Below are 23,621 nucleotides of genomic sequence, written 5' to 3'. Positions count from 1 at the left end.
ATTTCTGCAAAAGTTCATATTGGCCACCTACAATTAACTATTGTCTGATGTGTGGAATGAGGATGCTCAGATTAATTTTTGATGCAGGCTTTTTCCAGCATGCTTCTGGAATAAGGGTTGCCAACCCTTACCAGCCCATGGGCTTCTTTAGAGTGTTAGGAATCATCTCCGGTTTCTTCTCTCGCCCTTTCCCCGAATCACCCTTCCCTCTCCCCAAAGGACAGGGAGAACACACACACATACAGATGCTTTGTTTTTACAAAGGAGTTAAGATACAGTACAGTGAAAATAGATCCTCCTGAATGTGTGTGATTTTGCATAGATTTCCCCCACCCTGAAAAAAACACCCATCCAAGTTTGTCTTTGAGAGAACCCAGGATTATTTTAATCATCATTTTTGCAGACATGATTTGGGATCTTTTATCAATCTCCTGCCTAATACAGAACAAATGTCTCCCAACACTTTGGTTTTTTGAGACAAACTAGACCACATTCTCAGAGGGACACGGGTGGCGCTGTGGGTTAAACCACAGAGCCTAGGGTTTGCCGATCAGGTGGTCGGTGGTTTGAATCCCCGTGACGGGGTGAGCTCCCATTGCTCGATCCCTGCTCCTGCCAACCTAGCAGTTCAAAAGCACGTCAAAGTAAAAGTAGATAAATAGGTACTGCTCCAGCGGGAAGGTAAACGGCGTTTCCATGCGCTGCTCTGGTTCGCCAGAAGCGGCTTAGTCATGCTGGCAACATGACTCGGAAGCTGTACGCCGGCTCCCTCGGCCAATAAAGCGAGATGAGCGCTGCAACCCGAGTTGGCCACGACTGGACCTAATGGTCAGGGGTCCCTTTACCTTCACCTAGACCACATTCCCACAATTGGTGCTGGTAAGTACCTTTTCCAGGGCAGCCTTCCAACATCAAGTGGCTGCTCAGTCCAGTGTGTATTGGCCAGTCAACTGGGCTGTGAATCCAGGAGTCTAGGAAAACTCTTCTTCTGAGAGACTGGGGTCAATGGTCCAGATTTCACCCAATTTAGCTGGGTCCAGGGATGCACCCAGGTCCCTCTCCAACACCCTTCAGACCATCAGAGGAGGAAACTTACTCCTAAAGGCTGGCAGTGACTAACCTCCTCTGCTTTGGTCTATGAAATAGCCAGCCTTTGCAGGTCCAGCTTGCATACCACCATGATGGTTTCCACCACTTTTTCATTTTGACAGGCCTTTAGCCTGCCACCAGGCGGTTTGTTTTTATACCCAGAGAAGTAATTTGCAAATGTTCTCACAGTGGCCATAAGCCTGTGGGAAACTGGGAAGCAGGATCTGAGCACAGGAGTAGTCCTGTTCTTCCCACTCCTGTGATCTCCAGCAACTGGTCGTAATTGTGAACATGGAGGAAGAATTAGTAGCCGTGGATGCAGGGAAGGCAGAGCTCTCTCTAGCAGTGCAACATTTGCCTGCCTGCCCTTTTCCTAATACGTATATTACGCTTTTTTAAAAAAAAAATCAACCCCCTCTGCCCAAAGTAGGGGGCAAAACCCTCTTGCCACTGATTTGTTCAGGAAGCAGGGGACCAAGTGCCAATGTGACTTTTTTTAAAAAAAAAAAAAGAGGGCACTGGAAAGATAAAGTATTTTGTACAAAAACTGTATGTGGCCTACTTTAGAAATACCAGGGATTGTTGCTCTGATTCTGTCAGTGAAAGCTCCCCTTTTCAATATGCTAGCACACCTGCCGTTAAGAAGAAATGACTAAGTTGTGTTCTGTATATGCCAAACTCCTTCACCAATCGAGCTTCTACATTACAGAATTCTGCTGTCTGCTTTTATGACCCTCTGCATAGGGTAAGGGCAGTCACTGTATGCACCTGTACGTACATTCACACAACACTGGATGCAAAGAGCCAGAGAGGAAGGTCAGAGTTCTTACACACAGAGACCATACAAACTAGGTGTGGTGTGTTTTTAAAAAAACTTTATTGATTAAAAAAATCCAAAACAGTTATTTACAGTAGTTTTTTGCTTCATAAACATCAGACAAAAGAATATTCTCTCTTTTTTTGTCCTTTTTTAACTTCCCATCCCATCAAAAACAAGGTCTCCATATCGTTTGGACAAATAAGATACAGCAAGAATAGTCAGTGCATTGTAGGAACTGAAACATTGCTCTTGTTACCTAGTGCAGCAATTTCAGATCTGCTTAGGTTTCCTGCAGTGCCAGGAAAGAAGGTTCAAACTGCTTCATTTAATGGAGGCACAATTCTAATCAAACAGCTGCCAATCCAGCCCAAGTCAAGGGGGCCTAATTGAGGGTAGAGGAGGGGAAACTACTCAAACATTTTTAATTAAGAGTGTGAACATGACTAAGTATCTTCAGTTGGACTTGGGATGCTGCTGCTTAAAAGTATCTTGCCAATTTCAGTGACACTTTGAAGGGATACATAATTCTTGAAAGCCTATAAAAAGCAAGGTCAATTTTGGAAAACTGTTATAATAATATAGACTGAAATTTAGTCAGGGGGATTCGAGGAAGTCACTTAAAAATGTTACTAAGATTGGATTAAGTACAGTTAAGATTTATGTTTGTTTGTCTATCTAAAAATTTTTGGAAAATCAATAAAAAAATTGGAGGGGGGGGGGGGAAGCAAGAAGTTTTGCTTCCACAATCCAGAAAACAAGATAGGAACCAAGCTTGAGAAGGAGATGGAAGGAGCCACCTTCCAGAGATTCAATGCAAATAGTCAAATTAATCCACAAGATTTTAGAATTAAGCAAACAAACAAAAAACCAAGTATGTTACACGACAGCTCTTCAGGCTTTTCAAAACAGAAAGCAGCACAATTTGGCAATGTATTTGCTTTTTCAAATTTCTGGATCAATATGTGAAAACGGCAGCTCTCTAGACAGAGTTACGCTATACCCTGCTGATTGATAAAGGATCACCGAAGATCAAAAAGTACCAACAAAAGGAAAGCAGGCAATTATTTGTGCAGCAGCAATTACAGGTTGTACCAATCTTAGCCCTAAATCTGTAATTTGCAAAAGGGGGGAGGCACACCACAATGTTCCATTAAGCCCATAACAATTCCCACCCTATTAGTTCCAGTTCTCCAATGCACTCACTGCTGTCCTTGTCGTTTTTCGACACCAGGTTTGCTCACCTAGTTCGAGAACAAAAATGTGAAAAGTTGCATCCTGCTGGGCTTTTTAGCTTTACTATTCATGCAACGTAAAAATTAGGCTAACACCTTCTAAAAATTAGTGTTTTTCAAGATATATAGGTGTATATAATAGATCACTATTTAACTTACATTTACAGTGAAACAGCACTATTAAAATAAAAAAGGTGGATGTTCATATCACCCAGGGCACTCTGTGTTTTGCAAGTTCCTGGTCTCAGGCCAAAGGGGGGGGCGTAACTCAATGAAAAATATATGCATGTCTTAGCAGTTCAATCTTGCAAACCCCCAGCTTCCCGCCCCCTTAAATCCAGGGCATGGACCACAGATGAAGAAAATATATGGCCCTGCTTATGCTGCTGGGGCTCCCAACTCCCTCCCATCCAAACCAGCATGCCCCCCCCCCAGCTACTGGTCAGGGATGATGGGAGTTGGAACTCCAGCAACATCCGGTGGGGCCATGGGCTTCCACATGCCCTCTCTCTTGGGCAGTGTTTCCCAGACGTAGGTCTCTAGCTATTTTGGGGCTACAACTCCCATCATCTCTAGCTAGCTGGATCAGGTCAGGGATAATGGGAGTTGCAGTTCAAAAACAGCTAGAGACCCAAGTTTGGAAAACACTTCTCAAGGGGGATCAGATACTATCAGGTGGGTCTAAATTTCTGCCAAGTACATGGGGACACATCAAATCATATAGGGAGGCAATTTCAGGGTCACACACAGCTTGTAGTCTGCAGGAGAGGTTGTGATTCACTATGGAAGACCCTACTCTGTTCAACCTCCCTTCCTGGCCACAAGAGGGCACCTGTGCTCCATCAGCAAAAGAGAAACTACATTCAGCATGATGAGAGCAAGGATCCAAAACAAAGTCGGGAGGTTGGTTGTTTACCCCCCCCCGCCCCCCTTATAGGTAGTTTTGTCAGCACATCCATAAAGACACCTTAGATTTCCCGAGTTACAGTCCACGACCAACAAAATTCAAAATGAAAAACAAAGAAGAAAGGGTTGTTTAAAGCAACTTCACAGTCAAAGAGTCTTGTTCCAGAACCTATCCCTCTTCCCCACCTCTGAAATGCCCCTTTGCTGCTTCTCAGCCAGCAGAGCATCCTTCCCTGCCACTCTGATCACATCGGTGCATCTCCAAACATGACATGGGGGAAAACACAGGGAGAGGAATGGATGAAGTCACAAAAAGCCAGAACCTAAAATAATAATAAAATTGCTCAAACAGCACCATACTTTTTTTTTAAACTGGCACCAGTATTCGAAGGGTGGTCGTTGATTGTTCCCCCTCTCCACCTCCCAGTGGAAAGAGAGAGGGGTGCCACAAACATTAACATTTCCAGTTAAATCTGCTCATGCCAGGGACTCCGGTTGGGCAACATGCAGGGGCCAGCCACTCATGCGCACCAGACCAAGAGTATGTCAAAGAAGTTATGCTACAGAAACAGCAAAACAGAAACAACCCCTGCCCGCCCGCCCCCAAAAAGGACACGCGTTAGGATTCTCTGGGCAGAGGTGAAACCACTCATTTCGCCTCCCCGCCATAATTCGTATTTTTAAGGTACTTGGTTTTTTTGTTTTTTAATTATCTCTCCTCCGCTACGTGTTGGACCCTTTTTCCTGTTCTCTTCCATGTCAGCAGGCTTCAAAAAAAAGTGGGAGAAGAGAAGGACCTCTGCACAAGGATGCTCCACAGCAAAAAAATAAAACACAAAGTCACAGTAACAGAACACCAGCCATGTTCTCTCAGAGCACGTTAAGGCCTCTCGGTCCTTTCAAGAGCAGATTGTGCGTGGTTCAGGCACCCCCCTAGTCAGACAGTGTCCTCCACGCGGCTTCAACAGGAGGAAAGGATGCTGGCAAGGTCCAGAAAAAGTGAAACGCTAGCCAAAGGATGTGTTGTCCTCCTGCTTTGCGGCGGAGACAGTGTTTCGTTCTAGAAGCCGAGGTGAGCTGGCAGCACAGCGTCAAAACGGCCAAGGAAGCCCCGGCTTGTTTTGCTCCTGGTTGAGGGGTAGCCATATCACAGCGTTAACATCTGGCAGGGAAGACCCTCAGTGCAGAGGCCAACAGAAAAACTCGGGAGAAGGAGCAGGGGAACCCCCAAAGCCTCCAAAAGGAGCTAGTGGCTGGAGAAAGCTACTTGGTTTTTCTGGAGAGGGCTGGCGCGGCGGCCTCTCTCTGCAGTGACGGAGGCAGCTGCCCGCTCAGCTTCTGCGAGTCAAGCTCAGCTGCCCTTTGCAAGGCCACTTCCACCAGCAACTGGAAACTGCTGAAGTCCTCTCCGAAGAGCTCGGGCGGAGTCGGCGGCGGCGTGTTGAAGAGTCCGCTGGTGGGGCTGGCGGCATCTGCCCTGGTCAGGAGAGCCAGAGTGCTGCCCGTCGCGCTCAGCTGCGGCTGCTTGGGGTGAGGTTCGAGCTTGACCTGCTGGAAGGTGGGGCGAGGGCTCTCCTGCTCACTCGTCACCACAGTCAGGCTGCCAGCCAGGGGCCGGGCAGGGTGGCAGGTCATGGGCGAGCAGACCGACATGGAGAGCAGCTTGGAGGAGGCAGAGGAGGCAGGAGGCACCATTAGGAGTCCGGACCCTGTGGTGGCGGCGGCGGCGGCTGCATGGGTCAGTGTCACATCAGCAGATTTGGCACCACGGCGAGATATGGTGAACTGGTTGGGATCCTTGCCGTCCTTAAGCAGCATGTCAGGGAGGAGCCTGCGCCTGGCGTTGATGAACCAGTTGCAGATCTAAGGGAGAAATGCACAGGGCTCAGTTAGATGCCAAGGAACAAGGACTTGGGGGGGGTGCGCAGCAGCTATGGTGCTAGACTTAAGGCCCTCGGGGAAGAGCAGAGTTGAGGCTGCCCACCTGTAACGTGGGAGACAACAGAGAAGGTGCAAAAGGAAAAGGAAAGCATTTGCTACACTGGAAGTTGAGGGGCACATTTTTCTAAGAAGGAGTGAGCGAGCAAGAGAGAGAAATGCAGAGGCTTCAATAGCCAATTGTATTTTTTCATGACTGATAAGGTTGTCCGTGACTACCAGCTGGAACAGCAATGTTCTGCTTCCACTGTTGGAAGCAATATGCCAAGTGCTAGGAATCATAACTAGGGCAAGTGCTGTTGGTTTTGCTTGCTGGCTTCCCAGAGGTAGCTGGTTGGCCACTGTGGGCTAGATGGGCCACTGGCAAGAAGAACAAGGCTCCTCTTCTGTTCTCATACAGCCATTTCTCCAAGGGCATGCAAAATAGTTAAAAGAGTACTGGGAATATATAATAAAGGAAGAATAAAGGGGGGAAAGTCATCTAAATGGATATATAAGAATATGCGGGAATGGTGAGGAAATTAAAGCAATCGGGGAAGGGAAGAAGGGAAATTGGTGGAAATGTATATCTGAATGTGATTCTGGAAATGGTTATAATCAAAATTATTTTTTTAAAAAGCATTTGTGGCTCTTTCCTTTCTCCTTTTATTCTCACAAACCCCCTAAGACAACCTGGGACTTCTCCGTGCAAACTAGGTGCTTTGCCGCTGAGTTACATGTAGCCCTCTTTTTTATATGAAATAGGTTTAACAGCATCATGGTTGCAAATCAAACATTACTGCACTTCCCACAGGTTTCTTAGAATCATAGAATCATAGAGTTGGAAGAGACCACAAGGGCCATCGAGTCCAACCCCCTGCCAAGCAGGAAACACCATCAGAGCACTCCTGACATATGGTTGTCAAGCCTCTGCTTAAAGACCTCCAAAGTAGGAGACTCCACCACACTTAAAAGGTTGGGGAGGGGCAATGGCTCATTCTCTGCCTCCAGCATCCTATTCTTGCCACCTGTTGTCAGGAGAAGGCAGCTATTCTCTTGCCAACTGAATTTCTGTTTCAGTGTTACAAGCTTGGATCTGCCCAACCAGTGTAGGATAAAGCACAGACCATTTATTCCAAGATTCCTGACATGCCTTTTCTCCTGCCAGATCTGCCCAGGAGTGAATAGAAAGTATGTAGGATGTTTCCTTTATACAGGGCAATCTAGGGCTTAAAAATTAAAAATCCAGTATAGAGAAATGTGCACCTCTCTCAAGTTCCACTCCAGGTCCGGTCAGTTATAATTCAGCAACTATTTTTATTCGCATGAATACAGTACCCAAAGACTGATCTACTGAATTATTTGTACCAGAGCATTTCCTGTCCCTTAGGCTCAGAAGTACAAGGAGTTGAGGTTTAAGACCAAAAAGTATTAATGGGACATCACTTAACAAAGTGGTAGGCAAACTTTCCAGTTTCCCAGAACTCTTCTACGAGCAGGATGTCAAAGGTAAAAACTGAAAGAGCAACCAGCCCTGGTTCTGTGAAACCGAGAGGGAGGGAAAGAGGAAGAGAAGAGACTGGATATGAAGACAGAGCCCACAGCAGCCTTTCCCAATCTAGTGCCCTCCAGCTGTGGGCTGATGGGAGCTGTAGTCCAAGCCATTTGGAGAGCACCAGGCTGAGAAAGTCTGGTCTACACTTTGTAACAAGTCTAAGATCCGGCACAAAAAGTCTCATGGAGATGGGCAGAGCAACCTGACAGAGGTTGGGGAGGGGTGCCGTTGAGGGAGAAGGAACAGCCTCTTCCTAAACCCAAGTCAAGCCCATGCTAGCCAAGACAGAAATTATCCAAGGCATTGGTTTCAAAGGCAATGGGGGTGGAGAACTATGCCAGCTCCAGGGGCTGTTAGGGGAGTGGGAAGTTGTTGGGTCCCGAGAATCCAAAGGCTCCCCCAACACACCCATTTTTGTCCCTACTGACAGAGCACCATCTGCAAAGGCACACTGGTGGCAGAGCTTGCCACTGCAGCTAAGAGGCTTTTGGGGGTGAAGCTCCCACTCTGCCTGCAGAGAAGCAAATCTGCTGGACCCACAGGCCGATCCCTCAGCCACGTTTCACAGGAGCTTGGGATTGGCTCCCTTCATCATTACATCAGAGCTTGCATGGGGCAACACTGACGCCAGGGGCTACAAAGAAACAGCAATGGCTGTTCCCCCCCCCCCATCCTTTTTCCCAAAAAAATATGTATAGCTTGATTAGGCGTATAACTAGAGAAAACCAATCACATACATGCACATGTACATGGTAATCAAGAGTGAAAAACTCTTCTATAGACAAGAAGCTTGATCCAGCAAAATCCCCAGGAAACAGAGTAAGAAGTGATCCCCTACTAAAGTAAGTGCAATGGTTTTTGTGAAACTTAAACACACAAGACAACAAGTTGCCTAGGTTGGCACAGAAAGAACAGCCTGCTGATTTAAATGAAATTTCCCCATTTCACAGATTTGTGAACAAATGTGCATACCAATCGGCTGTGATCAAAACAGTTCGCAAATTAATTGGCAACTTATTTCAAAACCCTCTCAGCGGTGCAGTCTACATTCCTTTCACACTACAGAATTGCATCTGGCTAAACACAAGGGGGCAAGGAAAACCAGGAAATTATTGGGTATCTGGTTGGGCCTCTGCTAAGACACACTGCAAGGTATCCGAGTAAGTTCACGTAATTTTAAAGCAAGTCCAAAACTTTCCAGAAGCGAAGGCTGGTACTTACTGGGCAGAACACCAACCCTCCATGAAATGGAAACTGAAGTTTCCAAGCTGGTTGGGCGAGTCATAAATATTCATAATTTGAGACATGGAAATATTTTGCAGAGGTTATGTAGATTAGAGGACTTACAATAATAATAGCAACAACAACATGACCCCCAAGAAGGGCATACACGAAGAGCTTGCCTAGATGCAGGAGAACGTCTCTACTGTCTTTATACCTGCCATGACTTCTTAGTAACTGGGTGCAGTAAGATGCTCACAATAAATAAATACAAGACACTGGCCCCTTCCATTGGCCTGCAGCCAGAGAGGGAATATGGCCTCCGACTGAAAAATGTTCCCCATCCCTGGCTGTTGGGTCAGTTGCTACACCTCCTTCCAAGAAAGACCACTGGGAAGTGGAGATCAGTCTGGCCCCAGCAGGTTATTATACTTTTTAAAAAATCTGCACTGGGTTACCAGCTGCTTTCATCCCTTTATTTTAAAGTTGCTGTAAAGACTGATGTGGGAGACTGTGTAGAAATGTTTCAAGAAAGTAAACTGGATATTAAATTCCTGTTTACAATTCACCCACTGTACTCCGTCTAGCACTGCCCAACCTCTTTCCCATCTCTCCCTTTTTCTCTCTACCCTTCTTGCCGCATGAACCTCATCTTTTAATATTGAATGAGTTTTCTATGAGGATCACAGAAGGGGAAAACATACTTGTAATAAAGCTGAGATTTCATTTAAAGCCATTATAGACTGGACTTTACCCATCCAGGGGTCCTTTACCTACCTAAGCTCAATTATAGCAAACAATGAACTCACCATTTAAAGGAATAACAACGTTTATCCATCCTATTTCCCACTTAGGTAGGGCTTCACTCCAGCAGAAATGTATTGTGCAATTCTGGACCATTCTGTAGACTAAGTCTCTCAGGTCTCGAGGCCTGTCATTATTAGCCTTTTTCCATCCTCTACCTGCAACAGCATTATGCAACTGCTCATGAAGCAGCCACACTGCACAATAGCACAGTGCTTGGTTACAGCTGTAGAGCACCAAATTAGGGTATTAGAGCAGCCTTTGCCAGGCTGGTACTCTCCAGTTGTTTTGGACTACAAATCCCATCAGCACCAGCCAGCGTGGCCATGCTGATTAGCGTTGCAGTCTCGAACAGCTGGAGGGCACCAGCTTGGATTGCACAGTACGAACATGTGCAACTGCACTCTTTGGAAGAGAGAGGGACAGTCACGTTTCCATTTGGCGAACTAGCAAAGTTCTGGATGCATTGCCAAAGAAGCCCGCTAGGAATCTTAGCACAACGCCATGAGGAGCTGGTTACAAGACCTTGGGAAGCACAGCTGCTGCCTGTGCAATTTGTTTCACGTCACACACAAGGGTGTAGAACAATTTTTCCTTCTTGAAAGCCAAACCAAAATGAAAGAGTGCTTCAAAGAGAACAATTATGGAAAAATAAATCAAGTAGACTGATGTATCTTTTGCAAATCAGCAGCTCTGTAAAATATTTTCCCTGGGGATACGTGTTAACACAAACTCAATAATTTTCCTGTTTTTAATCCCCTCCCCACCCCCCGCCTCAAGAAAACAATCACCATGTTTCCAAAGCCTCAAACTGGTCTCCTTTCACAAGTATACATAGTTTTTTTCCATACGTGTGGAGCAAGAAGTTGGGGGTTTCGTTGCACATGGCTTACAAGACTTAAAAACAGAAGCAGGCAGCTCACCACAGCTTACATTTAAAACACTTCTAGGTTGAACACATCTGCAGGCATATTCACAATGTGGACCTCCCCCGTCTTGCCCTGGTAAGAGCACAGAACCACCAAGGAGAGCCTTCTGCCCTTCTATGCCTGAATAAGTGTGAAGACTCTCCATGACAGAAGAAAGGTAGGGTCTTCCCCCCAATGTTGTACAATGCCTCAGAGGTAGGCAGTGGCATAGCGTGGGGGGTGCAGGGGGGGCCGGCCGCACCGGGCGCAACATCTGGGGGTTAGGGTTAGGGGGCGCAAATCCACGGGTTAGGGGGTGCAAATCCATGGGTTAGGGGGCGCAAATTACTTGCCTTGCCCCGGGTGCTGACAACCCACGCTACGCCACTGGAGGTAGGAACAGAAGAAGCACCTGCTAGATCAGTCTCAATGTCTCTCTCATCCAACATCCTGGTCTCACAGTGGCCAAACCTGGGAAACCTGCAAGCAGGACTTGAGCACAAATAACACACTCTCCTCCTGCGATTTTCAGTAACTGGTATTCAGAAGCATATTGCCTCTGACCACAGCATTGCCATCATGGGTAGAAGAGATACTCTGAAAGTCTTGACACTATTCTTGCTGCTTAACACCATGGAAACTACCCAGCTCTCAACCCTACCATAGTCTCACTGCTAAAAGAACAAATTTAAAAGCTCCTTAAGCAAGGAGAAAAGGGGTCCTTCCAGTTACTGATTAGAAGACTCCAGGTTCAATGAGCTGTACACCTTTTATGCCCCATATGTAGAGAGAAACTGAGGCACCGCTGCACACAAATTCTAACTGCATAACCAATCATTAAGTCCCAGTAAACATTTCCATGCAGAAATTTCACAGCCACTTTTATGTTCAGCTACATTTGTGCACAAGTACACTGTACCAGAAAAAGGTGCAATTTATGTTGCTTTTAGAAATACAAAAGGTGACCTTGAATATTTAGATGGTCTTCAGCAAGCCAACTCCTTCTCTGCATACAAGCAAGAGCTGCAACTTGTTATCGGAATATTTGTGCTCACAGCAAGCCAAGCAGAACAGACTAAGCATTCTTGTGCAGTCAGATCCCAGCTAAGAGCACCAAGCTTGGTCAGTAGAGAGAGAGAGAGATGGGAACTATCAAAGGAAGCTCAGAACTTTGCAAGGAATGCAACTAGCTGTTCAGTGAGTCAGGCACCCAAGTGACCCCAGTTATGTGGGGACAGTTCTCTGCTACAGAGAAAGAGAGGCCAAAATGCACTGATCACGAATAGTCAGTTCTAAAAAGAACTTTTCTCCTTTTCACAAGGCTAAGCAGCATCAATCAAACAATCTGAGTATTTTGGATCAACCACAACAACACTCCTTAGGTTTACATGTCCTTATATTACATCCAAAGCCATGTTTGTTTATTCCCCCCCTCCGACACACACAATGAACTATGCCAGCTCTAATGACACAAACAACTGGTCACCCCAGAACAAATCTGGGTGCCACCATGCCAGACCTCCCAAACCCAAAGTGATACTTGCTTGGCAACAAACTGGTTTGGGAGGCTTACCCCCATGCAATATTGTCAGTGGGGTTCACCAGCAAAACTAGCTGAGCTCCACGGATCCAGACAGCCCAAACAGAATATATCTATCATATTATATTTCTATTTGGGCTGTTTGGATCCATGCAGCACCACTCAGCTAGTTTTGCTGAAGTTACATTTGCTTGTTTAGCAAATGTAAGTGTTGTAGCTGGAGAATTTTCATATTCAGAAATCAAGTGTGCATTCTAGGTAGGGCTGAGCAGCTGGTTAAGACTGCTATTTCAGTAACAAGTAAGGACAATGGATAATTTCTTGTCAGCATGAGAAAAGGTGGTATGCTCACCTCATTTTTGAGAGCTTAAGCAGCATTTGTGTGAATGGCAACAAACCTGAGGACTGGTTTTGTACTCTGTTGCCAGTACCAAAGGCCACAACATGTATGCAACTGGGGGTTAAGGCCACCTACTCCAAGCTGGAAGGGTGAGAGGGGGAAGTCACAGTGGGCTTCCTGTAAGATTCACCTGGAGGTATTTCCTTAGAAACAGGAAGACTTTGAGCTGTTATGAGCTCCTTTAAGAGAGTCCAGCTGGGACAGTCTCTCCCCTGTCTTCCCAGTGACTTGCGACCTCTGTCCTGAGCGGGGAAAGCAAAAGAGAAACCCAAAAGGCCGGAACTCATGCCAGAGGCTCTTAAAGAAACCACCCTTTCATCCTTTTTCTTCCTCTCATTTTTGTATTTAAATTGTAAACAAATGCAATTTGTGGGGAGGCAAACCACATAAAGAAAGATTTTACAAAACACAACAGAACGGATAAAGGCCACTGCATAACAGCCCACTTCACCGTTTACTTGTTCGTGGCTCCACCTACAGATTTCCAGGCCCCAGCAAGGTTGTTTACTGGGAAGTAGCCTACATATGAGCAGGCCTTTCTTCCCCACAATCACAACATTCCCCCTTCACGTGAAGGGAACTAACGTGGCATTGCCCTAGCAGTCTGAATTTGGTTTTGGTTTCTTTGCTGAACCATAAGGTTGTTCAGTACTATACCTATCCGTTAGAAACAACCAACCAAAAATGTATCCTGAAAGCTAAGCTTTCAGGATGTAAAGTGCATACAGCTAACATTTCTGCCATTTCACTTTGTACAACGTGCACAGTTTAGTCTCTTATTTCATGCAATCACAATTTAAATGTTTAACCAAATTAAACCCAATCCACTGGAATGTGGTATGCACTGATAGAACAGTGTTACAGTAAGGAAGGTCTAATGTCTTTTTAAAAATACAAGATAGATTTTCTCACCTGAAAGAAACTGGTTTTTACTTTAGAACACTACTTTTTAAGAAGCTTCCTTTTACATGAAGCAACCAAGATCAAATTCCCCAGTTTTCAATATGCATGCCCTGGAGGTGTTTCTCGCGGAACTCCTAAGAAGCCTGACAGGGCCAGTCCTACCATTAGACATAGTAAGGTGGCTGCCTCAGGTGGCAAATGTTGAGGGGGAGGTAGTGGGGGTGATATGCTGGGAAACAGAGCTGCATGTGCCACACAGGCCTTGCCCTGAACCATCTAAGCTACCCTACTGCCCTCATATGGCGGAAGAAGCCATCTAACAATATTTTAAATTGATTCCCCCACCAACACACACCACCCAAGTATTCCTATGGTATATTAAACCAGGTTGCATGAGAACCTCTTTCTATAAACAATTCTGGGTCCTACACTAGCTTAACACTGAACCCTGTCAACAGAAGTCCTATGCAAGGGCTTTCCCCCTCTCCATCCCCAGTGCCCCCCTAAAGCTGGCTCAGAGGGGAACACAGTGTATGGGGAGGGGAAATCAGACATAACTGTTCCACAAATGCAACACTGAATTCCACCCATTGTTTTTAACATACTTGTCAAACACAGCAAGCCCTGGTTTCACACCATGGAACAGGCCAATGGTTTTCAATATTACGGCAAGACCCTTACTCCCAAAACAGACCCAGAAAATAAAAATTATCCAGACACCTGGTGACAAGCACCTAACATTGGCATAGAAACATCTGTGTTTCTAAACGTCTCTGCAAGGCACAGGTAGAAATCTGCCGCTTGCTCTTTGAAGATAGATGCTGTTTTCCAAAAACAAACTCTGTAGCCAAGGATGAATCAGGGCAGGGGAAACCCCACTCCTGGCCTCAGCCACACCTCTATTCCCTTCCTAGCTCCTGCATCTCTTGCCAGGTGAAGCAGAAGTCTCGTTACCCTCCTGACACTAGACTGACCCAGCAGAATATCTTATATTTATTTAGTTATTTCCGAAAACCCTGGCCTCTCCTTCAAATCCTTGGAAAGGACTTGACAGATAAGGAAGCTAGGTGTGTTTCACAAGCATTCAAGGGCAAGCACACCTTGCCAAAAGTTGAGGCAACAACCAAATACACACAGAAAGGAACTCCTCAGCTGTACTTGATTCCATACAAATAGTAAATGGCTAAATTCACATCAGGTGTTGAGTGGGTGGCACAGAACACAGTTCAGCTAAAACTGTTAAGGACTGGGTTAGATTTGTTTAGTGTTTTCTCTTAATTTCTAAATTATGCTTCCTTCCCCCTCCCCCAGTACAACCACAGACAAAAAGCATTTGTGAGGAGGAAAGAGATGGGAACACCTTTGGGGCAGTTGGGTATTTTGTTCCCAAAACCAAGTCAACTGTTCATTTAGGCTCATATCCTGCTTTTCACTCCCCCTCAAGGCACACACACTTGCCAAGAAATGCCTTAAAGTGGAGTTGAAGGATGAGGAAGTGAAAAGCAAAGCCCAGACACTTAATGGAGAAATCTCACCCTTCTATTAATACTACTTCACCCTAGGGAAGTCACTGAGGATTTTACAGGCTTCGCTTAAACCTCTAATTTCTAATGCATGTTTAGCTCCTACTATGTATTTTAGTTACCAAATCGCTTTATTTTTATCATTGGCTTTTTTGTTTTTGCTATTTTGCTGCTGGTTTTTGTGAACCACCTTGGTATTTCTTTTTGAAATGAATGCAGTAGATAAACAATAGTAATAACAACAGTATTAATATAGGTTTCCCAAAGGCCTAGCTGCCCAACATTCCTTGAGACCTTGCAAGGATCTGTTGGTCATAAACAGATTTCCACTCAAATCCCTGGGCAGTGTTGCAGTACACTGGGGTCCTTAGAAAATCTGTACACTTATAAGGCAAGCACAAAATGGATAAATTTAAAATGCTTTGATTCCATCAATACAGATGGATTGCAGCCCAATTCTTCAACCCTCAAGCCCTACTAATCCAGTAGAAGACCAGGGATGGACCATCCAAGAATGGAGGTCTTCTGGAATCCTGACTACAACCATATAGGCCCCATTAACATGCCGTGTTAAACCATAGTTTAGCATGAAATAAACTATGGATTTACATGAGTGAGCAATGTCCTGGTGCACACTGCTCACAAAGACAATGCTTCACACTTTTCTTCAACATGCCAGAGAGGAAACAAACTGTTACATGAGAGCCACCACTTGCATTTCTTTTGTGTCCTAACAAGCCACAGTGGTAAGCCAAGGTGGGTTGTTGACTTACCACAGCAGTTTGTGAGGAGACAAACAAGCCACAAGTGCTACCTTGCATGTAACAACAAGCCAATCTCTGGTTTGTAGTCTTCATCCCCCTAGGAGAAATACACATGTTCGTTTTAAACCATCATTTAAATGATGGTTTACAGCAAGCCAGACTAGAAACTCGTCTTAAGAGACCACATAAGGGGCATTTATAGGCCCCCAAAAAAGATTAGTCATCATTTTTAAGAGTCATGCACACCCTAATACCCCCAGTAATAATTTATTCCAGATTGACAATCACAAAATATAGTTTATTGTCTCACTTTCCCATACAAATTATCTGCTGTTGCAGAATGCAACTTAATTTTGTGCTGTTAAGGAGATCTTTCTTGGTATGTTAAAATTCACACTCAGCTATGCATGGTTACCACTTTTAATAAGCTACCTGGAGAGACCAATCCATAGAAAAGGGTAGATTTGTTCTCCACTGCCCCAGAGAGCAGGACTAGGTCTAACGGTTTAGGTTACCAGATGGCCTACAAGACATTCTCCCAACTCTATGATTCTTCCCAATACATGCAAAAGACTGGAATTAATTCAAGTAGTGACATTACAACAATAGCATAGGATTGCAAATCAGCCTAGAGTATTTTGACACCCCAGTTCTACTTGCAGGTTAAGCGCTACTTATTTCAGTGGATTCACGTGCACATATATTTATAAAATGTGCTCCAGATTGCACACCAAACAAAATCAACCCAATAGAAAGAAATAGCTATAGATCTTGGCCCATAAGGCATTCTTAAATTCATAACTTATTGCAGATCTGACCAGTCCTTCAGACTTCTTAGGTGCAAAATCATTGAGTGTATCTGTTTATGTACTAATTAAATTCAGCTAACTTGTGAAAAGCAGGTTTAAGATTACTGATCTTTAACACAGGTGAAAAGGGACACCCAACTTGTTTCTTTGTAAAAGGGGGTGAGAAGCTACGATTCCTGTTACATTAAGAACATCTAATTCAAATTCAGAGCAAAAGGTGGAGCTGAACATTAGCTACACAATGCAACCGATAACCTTATTATGATAAACTAAAATGCCAAAGAAAAGCAAGTCAGCTTTCGATCTCCTCAGAATTCTTCTTCAAGGTGGATATTAGACAAAACAAAGAGGGAGGAAGAGGGCAGATGAATGATGGAAAATCTTCAAAATATGCATTATCCAACAAACTTAAGATGAAGTACATGAGGCATTCTTCAGACTTAATTCATTAACATGCAGGGAATAAAACAGATTCCAAGATGCAGCTACAGGGACACACAGAATGACCATGCCCCCCTCCCTTTGAGGGTATGAAAAGTAGCAATTACCTGCATCTGCTCCCATCACTAAGCAGAATGTGCATGTCCCTTGGAAGGCAGAGAACAGAAGTAAAGAAAAACAAGATAGTCCTTACATTAACAATGCTGGAGGTTACTTTTTGTGCACTGTGGGGGGGGGGGGGGAAGAGTCAAGAGAGGCCGAACTGGGTAGTATTACCTAGTGGTTGGAGGGCAGAGGCCAACACAAGATTAAGACCCTGAGACTTTTTCCCATCATGCCCAGCTTCTCCTTCCTTTTGTGTTGGGGGATGGATGAAGAGATTTAATCGGCCTGAAGAAGATCTCCGAGGAACAGGAAAGCTTGCTAATTACTTTGACATTTTAGTTGAGCCTAATAAAAGCTGGTTCGTTTTTACTTTTTGGATTTATTTTTGCTAACAGGTTTTTTAAATTTTTAAAAAATCTGCAACTTCTTATACATAGGCACAAGAGGTGAAGGCTCCAGTACTCGTTAACAGCAATTGAGAAGAAAGAATTTCATCTTTCATGACAACCTACACCTGCCAAAATCCCTTCCTCTGCAGTACTATTAAAGGTACCAAAGCCTTCTCCTCTTTTGCACCTGGCAACCCTGTGTATGCAGGTATCATAACCTGCTAGGAAAGGATTATACAGAAGCTCATACCTGAAGAACAGAGAGGCTTGTTTGCCCAGAAAGGCTGAGTTTCTCTTGCTCAGATGGATATGCATTGAACCTGTGCTCGTAGAGCCACTCCCGGAGAATCTTCACAGACTCCTTAGGAAGGTTGCCCCTTCGTTTTCTCTTGCCGGGCTGCAACGGATCCTGAGATACGCTCCCATCATCCTCCCCAAAGTCACTATCCGACATGGTGGAGCTGCTGGCAGATCTGTCTTGGTTCAAGCCTGGGATATGGGAAACAATGCAAGACATAATGGGTCACAGGTGGAATTACACAGGTGTGAAAGAGCTGCAAGAAGGCAGGTTGTCTTCAACAGTCACTGCAGGTGTACCTAACAAGGTCCTTCGCTAATTGCATCTTGCTCATCTTCCTTTTCACAATTGGGCAGCACACAAAAGCTGCCCTTTTGCACATGGGTAACTGAGGCAGAAGATGGTCAACTGTGCAAAAGCCAACCTCAACAGCAGGGCTGGAGAACATTCGACTCTCCAAAGGATGCTAGGTTCCAACTCTTGTCACTCCTGACCACTGACTACTCAAATTACAAGAAAGGAGATTCCAACTAAACAGACAGTGGAACGGTCTCCCTAGGGAGCTTGTGGACTCTCCTTCCTTGGAGGTTTTTAAGCAGAGGTTAGATGGCCATCTGTCATGGATGCTTTAGCAGAGATTCCTGCATTGCAGGGGGTTGGACTAGATGACCCTTGGGGTCCCTTCCAACTCTACAATTCTATGATTGTTTCACTATGCAGCGTGGGGTGATGGGAGCAATAATCAAACCACAACAACTGGAGGTTCCTCATCCGTACTCTGCACTATGGTCAAATTCAAAGTGGTGCTTGGCATTCGACTCTACAGAGTTGTGTTCTACATACTCTACAGAGCTACAATATTTTAAAGTAAGTTATGAAGCTGTGCCATAAGCTCTATAGAAGGAGACTGCTGGTATTGAAATCACAGAACTATGGAGTTCTTGTAAAGAACATTAATGACACTGTTTTCATTAGGAAACCCAGAACTATTTTTTCCTAATATGGCTCCTTTCTTTACTGTGAAACTCCTGACACTTCTAACAATTTTGCCCAGTTCTGACAAAGCGGTATTTTTATGGCTTTCCCTTCCAAATGAGAAAAAAAAATGGTTTGGACCTCGATCCCCCAACCCACACCAGAATGATTGTATTTAAAAAAACCAAACTAAAATTCATTCATCAATATGTTTTTGAGCCAACTCCAATACATGTTAAAAGCGTATTGTGCAAAATGTTAGGAAATTAAGATGCATTTTACTTTGCAGGGGGATCAGAATGAAAAAGCAAGTGTCCACTATTAGGAAAGTCTCCCAGGAGGCTGAAGCCTTACAGCTCTTAAAAGTTTCTTCTCTCCAAAGCCCTTTACATGTAGAGACTTCCCCCCCCCTACATTCCCCCCAAAACGGGGTGGGGGGAGGGAGGACGACAGAGGTAACATATATAAAAAACTGGTGGGCCAAGCAGTCATCAAGACTTCCAAGTTTGCTTAAGGTTAGCCCTTTTCCAGACATGCGGTCGAGTTTGTTTGGAGGGAGGCACTCGGAGATCAACACGTCCGCATCCACCCCCAGCAAGAGCGCACACGCAGAAAAACGCCAGGCAAATTCAAGTGCATTGAAATGCAAGCGTGCATTCGCTTCTCCTCTACGCGCGCCCCCCACCCGCGAGGAAGAGAAAAGGGCAAAACTTTGTGCCTGTTTAAAAAAAAAAAAGCTGCAAAAGCAAATGGATCCTCGTCCTCCTATTCCTCCAGGCAACGCCGAGTGCAGAAGGGCTCAGGGGGAGCTGCTGGCTATGTGAGGGAGTCTCTCTCTCCTGTTTCAAGTCTGCATCTCATCAGGGATGGAGGAGGAGGAGGAGGAGGAGCAGCAATTTATTTTTATTTTTTTTTGCTGCCGTTTCCTCCTGGCCCTGAACTGCCCACACCGCCAGCTGCACATGGGAACGACAAAATCCAGCCCAGAGCGAAATAAATAAAATAAATAAAATGCAAAAAATTCAGGAAGGTCGGTGGAGAGTCAGGCTAAAAGCACGGGTTGTTTTTGGTTTCCTTTGGGGGGGGGTTGGTCGGCTACGTTTGCCCCGCGTATCGTCCACTTTATCAAAACACCCACCCACCCCAAACCTCAAAATGCAAGCAAAAGGAAGTTAAAATAGCAACAAGCTGCCTCCTCGGCCGTGTCCATTCCTACACAAAGAGAATGCAATTGGAAATAGATCCGAACCGGGGCGGAAAAGGGGGAGGGAGGAAAAAAGGCAGATCAAACATTTCATTTTCTTCCGTTTGAATTCAAGCGAGACAAATCACGTGTCAGAAGTTTGCTACTTAGTAAAGCAGCAATTAAAATACATATACACAAACACGAAAATACCTCGCGGATTACTCCCACCGGCGCTGGTTTGATAATGAACTCAGGTCTGGAGTTTCAAAAGGAAAAGTAACGTGGGAGAGGGAAGCTAACCTCGCTTCAACCCCCCACCCCCGGGACAACCTCTTTCTTTAAATCCCTTCCATCCCACTTCACACAAAACAAGCCTGGACTCCATGTTTTCTGCCAGTTGCATCACCGCTCTCACCCCCAAAACCACCGCCTCCGAATCCCTTCCATGGGGGGGACCAAGAGGCAAGGTCGAAATAAGCAGAGACCTCCTCTCCTCCCCACCCCCCGAAAAAAAGAGGGGTCCCCAGCACCCAAAGGCCGAAAGCAATCGGAAGACGAGAAACGCTCTCGCAAAAAAAGTTTCTCTTGTGTCTCTTTCCCTGAGTGACAGATGCCTAGACAGAGTTCTCTTTGTTCCAAAAGAAACAGGAACTCGCGCCCCCCCCCCCATAGCACGCGTTACCCCGGCTTTGCTCCAAACAAATCCACCCCCTCCCCCCAAAAGCTGTCATTTTACAAGCACTTGAAATCAGGTTTTGCTTTTTTTTTTTTTCAAGAGAAACCTAAATTTGCAGAGTCCAAAATCGCAAGGGGTTTGTTTCTTTGCGGGTGGGGGGGGGAGGCAGATGTGGGGAGGAGTTTGCAAAAGAAAAAAAAATTGGGAAAGTTGCCATTTTGGGATCAAGAGGGAACAGAAGCATGTAAAAGTAAAAGAAAGCAGCTTCGGGAGGAGAAACCTTCGAAATCTTTTTTTTTTTTAAGGTTTGTGTTTGTTTCCTTTAAAGAAAGCCGGACGGTGGCCGGGGGGGGGGCAACAGAAGACCCTCCATTCGGAGAGAAAAGGCAGGAAAGAAGTTGGATCTCTCGCGCAATGTTGCATTGAACGTTACCGAACAAAAGATCCTCTTCCCCGACTCCCTCGCCTCTCGCTCGCTTTTGCATAGCTGAGTGCCTGGAAGGCATTTCTCGTCCGCGCCCCCCCCTCCACCCCCCTCCTCGTGGTGCTTTTTTTGTCCCTCTTCTCTCCCACCCACTAGACTTCTTTTTTTTTGCAAAGTTGAAGAGTTTTTGCAAACCCCGATCGGATACTCTCCGTGCACGCACACACCACCCGGTTCTCCACGAGGGCGCTCCATTCTCTGGACGCCCACGAAAACTCTTTCCCCCTCCTCCTCCTCCACCGCCCCCCTCTCCTGCCTGCGGTTTGCCTTTGAGAAAACAGGCAGCGGTTTTGCAAAAGGAAAAAAAACCCCAAACCCCCGAGCCCCCTTTGCAAGTGCTTCCAGTCTTCAGAATGCCCCACACGCTTTTGCAAAAATAATGAGAACTCCAAAGTTTTGCCGAGCAAAAAGAAGGGGGGGAATTATGCACCCCGAGCAACTTCCCAGACTTACTTTTCCCGGTCGGTTTCATTTTCTTCCTCTCGCAGCGTCTCCCACCCGCCCCCTTCAAGCTCCTGGCTCCGCTCCCGGCGGTGTTTCAATCCACGCCTTGGCAAGAAAAGGGAGCGTTGACGCAGCTGGTGGTGGATCCTTGCCGGACGCAGCGATGGGCACTTCTCTTTGTGTGCGCGCGCGGCGGCCGCTCAAGAGGAGGGGTCTGGGCGCTGCTCAAAGTGCCTTTAATACCTAACCTGCCACACGGTCTGACAGCTCGCGAGGGAAACTACCTCTGGGCTGACGTCAGATCCCCGCTCCCAGGGTCCGCTCCTCCGCTCTGCTCATCCATCCAGCCCAGTCCGCCCTTAAAGGAAGGCTCTGCACTCGCCTCCCTCCCTCCCCCACCCACCCACCAAGATAATTTGAAAAGGTGGGGGAGGGGGCACAGGCGGAAGGTGGGTGGTACCAGCCGGGACGAAAACAAAACAAAATTACAACTCCCGGAAAAAGGGGCAACTTGCAGAACAGAGAAACTTCTGTTTTCAAATAAAACTCCACTGAAACTTTTAAAGGACTTTCCCGAAAAGATAAGAAAAAGCCCACGCTTGCATGCCACTGTTTGCTTTTATTAACACTCTTTGGGGAGGGGGAGTTCTGATCAAAGACCTATAACAAAATCAGCATTTTCTTCATTAAATGAACAAGAAAATCTAATCTCGTTTACGGTGTTCAGTTGCTGAGATTGGAGAAAAACAACGTTATGGTTGCAACATTTAATTTTTAAAGTTGCCATCCCTTAGTTCCAAGGCTGCAATCCTGCATAAGAGAGACTCTTGGCACCTTAATCCTATACACGATTACCTATGAGTAAATCCCACTGAAATCAGTGGGGCTTACTTCTGAGTAGGCATGCATAGGCTCGCACAGTGCAGATGGAATCCTCTGCACGTTTACCTGGGAGTAAGCCCCATTTAAAACAATTGGATTTGATTCTGAGTAGACATGCAGAGGACTGCACTGTTCATTCCTGATTTTAATTCCAGTAACTAGGTAAGACAGGCTCTGTCTGATTCAATAAAAACAAAAAGCAATACTAGAATGCTTCTGCGGAAACATCATCACCTACCTCACAGGGGTGTTGTGGGGATTAAATGAGGTCGGGGGAGAAGCATTGTATGCCCCCTTGCACTCTTTGGTGAAAAAAGTGGGATATAAATGCAATAAATAAATAATCAATTTTTTAAAAAAATTGCATTCATAAACAACACCAACAAATTTTAAAAGCGAAATAATTATGGCCCCTGCTGCTAAGACATACCATAGCTACAATCTAGTGCACAGTGATGCTGACCCCTTTAAATGTTTACTGTGCCACAGAATTCCAAAGGACTTCCTAGGATGTAAGTAGGCTTGGGACTGTAGCCTAAAGTTCAATTGAAAGCAATGGGGTTTAAAAAACATATCTAATTCTGCAATACATCATGGAGCCTGGGTGTGAAATATTAGCAGGTGCCAAAAGGGGTTAAGTCCGCCTGCTTCAAACCTCCTCCTGCCAAAATTGTTTTCCATTGTTGTTTATTAAATGCATTTTGAGGTTTTGTTTTAACTAGGTTTTTTTAATCAATGGTATTTAGGCCTTCACTGTCATCTATCTATAGCTATACAGTATATCTGTTTGCATTTGTATCCTACCTTCCTCCAAGGAGATCAGAGTGGTCAAACTTCACAATTGTTGTGATAGGTCAGACTGCAAATTAGTGAAACCAGCATGGGATTGTCATCCACCAATCAGAATGCAGTCCCCAGCCAAGGAAATGTAACAAGCAAATAGAAAGAGAACTTATCCAGTTGACAAACACCACATGTACACTATAAGAAAGAAAATAAGTTTCACACACCCCTCCTCTCCCCGCCTTTTCCCCTTTTCTTTCCTGCCCTTATACTGTACTCAACACTAATCTCTCACAACAAATGTAACCGATCTGTACGTTTGTATCAGTTATTAGAATTAAAAATCAGGCTAGCAATCTTTTGCAGAAAAAGGGACTCAGGTTCTGAAAAAGGTTCATGTGTGTCTTAAAAGCCTGCACCCTGCATTTTGAAAAGACATGCAGACTCAGTTTATACTTGTTTACCCAGAAGTAAGTCTGAGTTTAGCGGTCCTTATTCCCAGCTCAGAGTTCAGCCTCTCATGTGCGATCTCATGCATGCTCACTTGCCATGATATGTGTGTGTGTG

General features: G+C 45.3%; 1 protein-coding gene across 3 annotated transcripts; it reads right to left on the bottom strand.

The window, feature by feature from the left end:
* Positions 1-1,947: 1,947 nt before the first annotated feature.
* On the bottom strand, positions 1,948-21,667 carry TGIF2 (TGFB induced factor homeobox 2). Of its 3 annotated transcripts, none has more exons than XM_082226444.1 (3): positions 21,399-21,667; positions 17,577-17,815; positions 1,948-5,910 (listed from the first exon to the last, which is right to left on the bottom strand). In XM_082226444.1, the coding sequence occupies exons 1-3, from the start codon at positions 21,415-21,417 to the stop codon at positions 5,311-5,313; spliced, it is 858 nt and encodes a 285-aa protein (XP_082082570.1). In that variant the 5' UTR covers positions 21,418-21,667; the 3' UTR covers positions 1,948-5,310. The 3 variants fall into 3 exon arrangements, with proteins under 3 accessions (XP_082082570.1, XP_082082569.1, XP_082082571.1); XM_082226443.1 differs by lacking the exon at positions 21,399-21,667 and adding an exon at positions 20,895-20,984; XM_082226445.1 differs by lacking the exon at positions 21,399-21,667 and adding an exon at positions 19,996-20,827.
* Positions 21,668-23,621: the final 1,954 nt, after the last annotated feature.

This window comes from Podarcis vaucheri, assembly GCF_965113315.1.
Source record: "Podarcis vaucheri genome assembly, chromosome: 6".
In the NCBI taxonomy this organism is placed as follows: Eukaryota; Metazoa; Chordata; class Lepidosauria; order Squamata; family Lacertidae; genus Podarcis; species Podarcis vaucheri.
Note: the sequence above shows the minus strand (reverse complement) of the source record. Positions and strands in the feature narration are given on the sequence as shown.

Coding starts and splice junctions, on each gene's coding strand:
- TGIF2 (XM_082226443.1), bottom strand. CDS start 20,967: ATGCCTTCCAGGCACTCAGCTATGCAAAAGCGAGCGAGAGGCGAGGGA. Junction 17,816..20,894: donor GGAAGAGGATCTTTTGTTCG/GTAACGTTCAAT, acceptor CCCATATCCCAG/GCTTGAACCAAGACAGATCT. Junction 5,911..17,576: donor CAAGCCTCTCTGTTCTTCAG/GTATGAGCTTCT, acceptor TTTCTCCCTTAG/ATCTGCAACTGGTTCATCAA.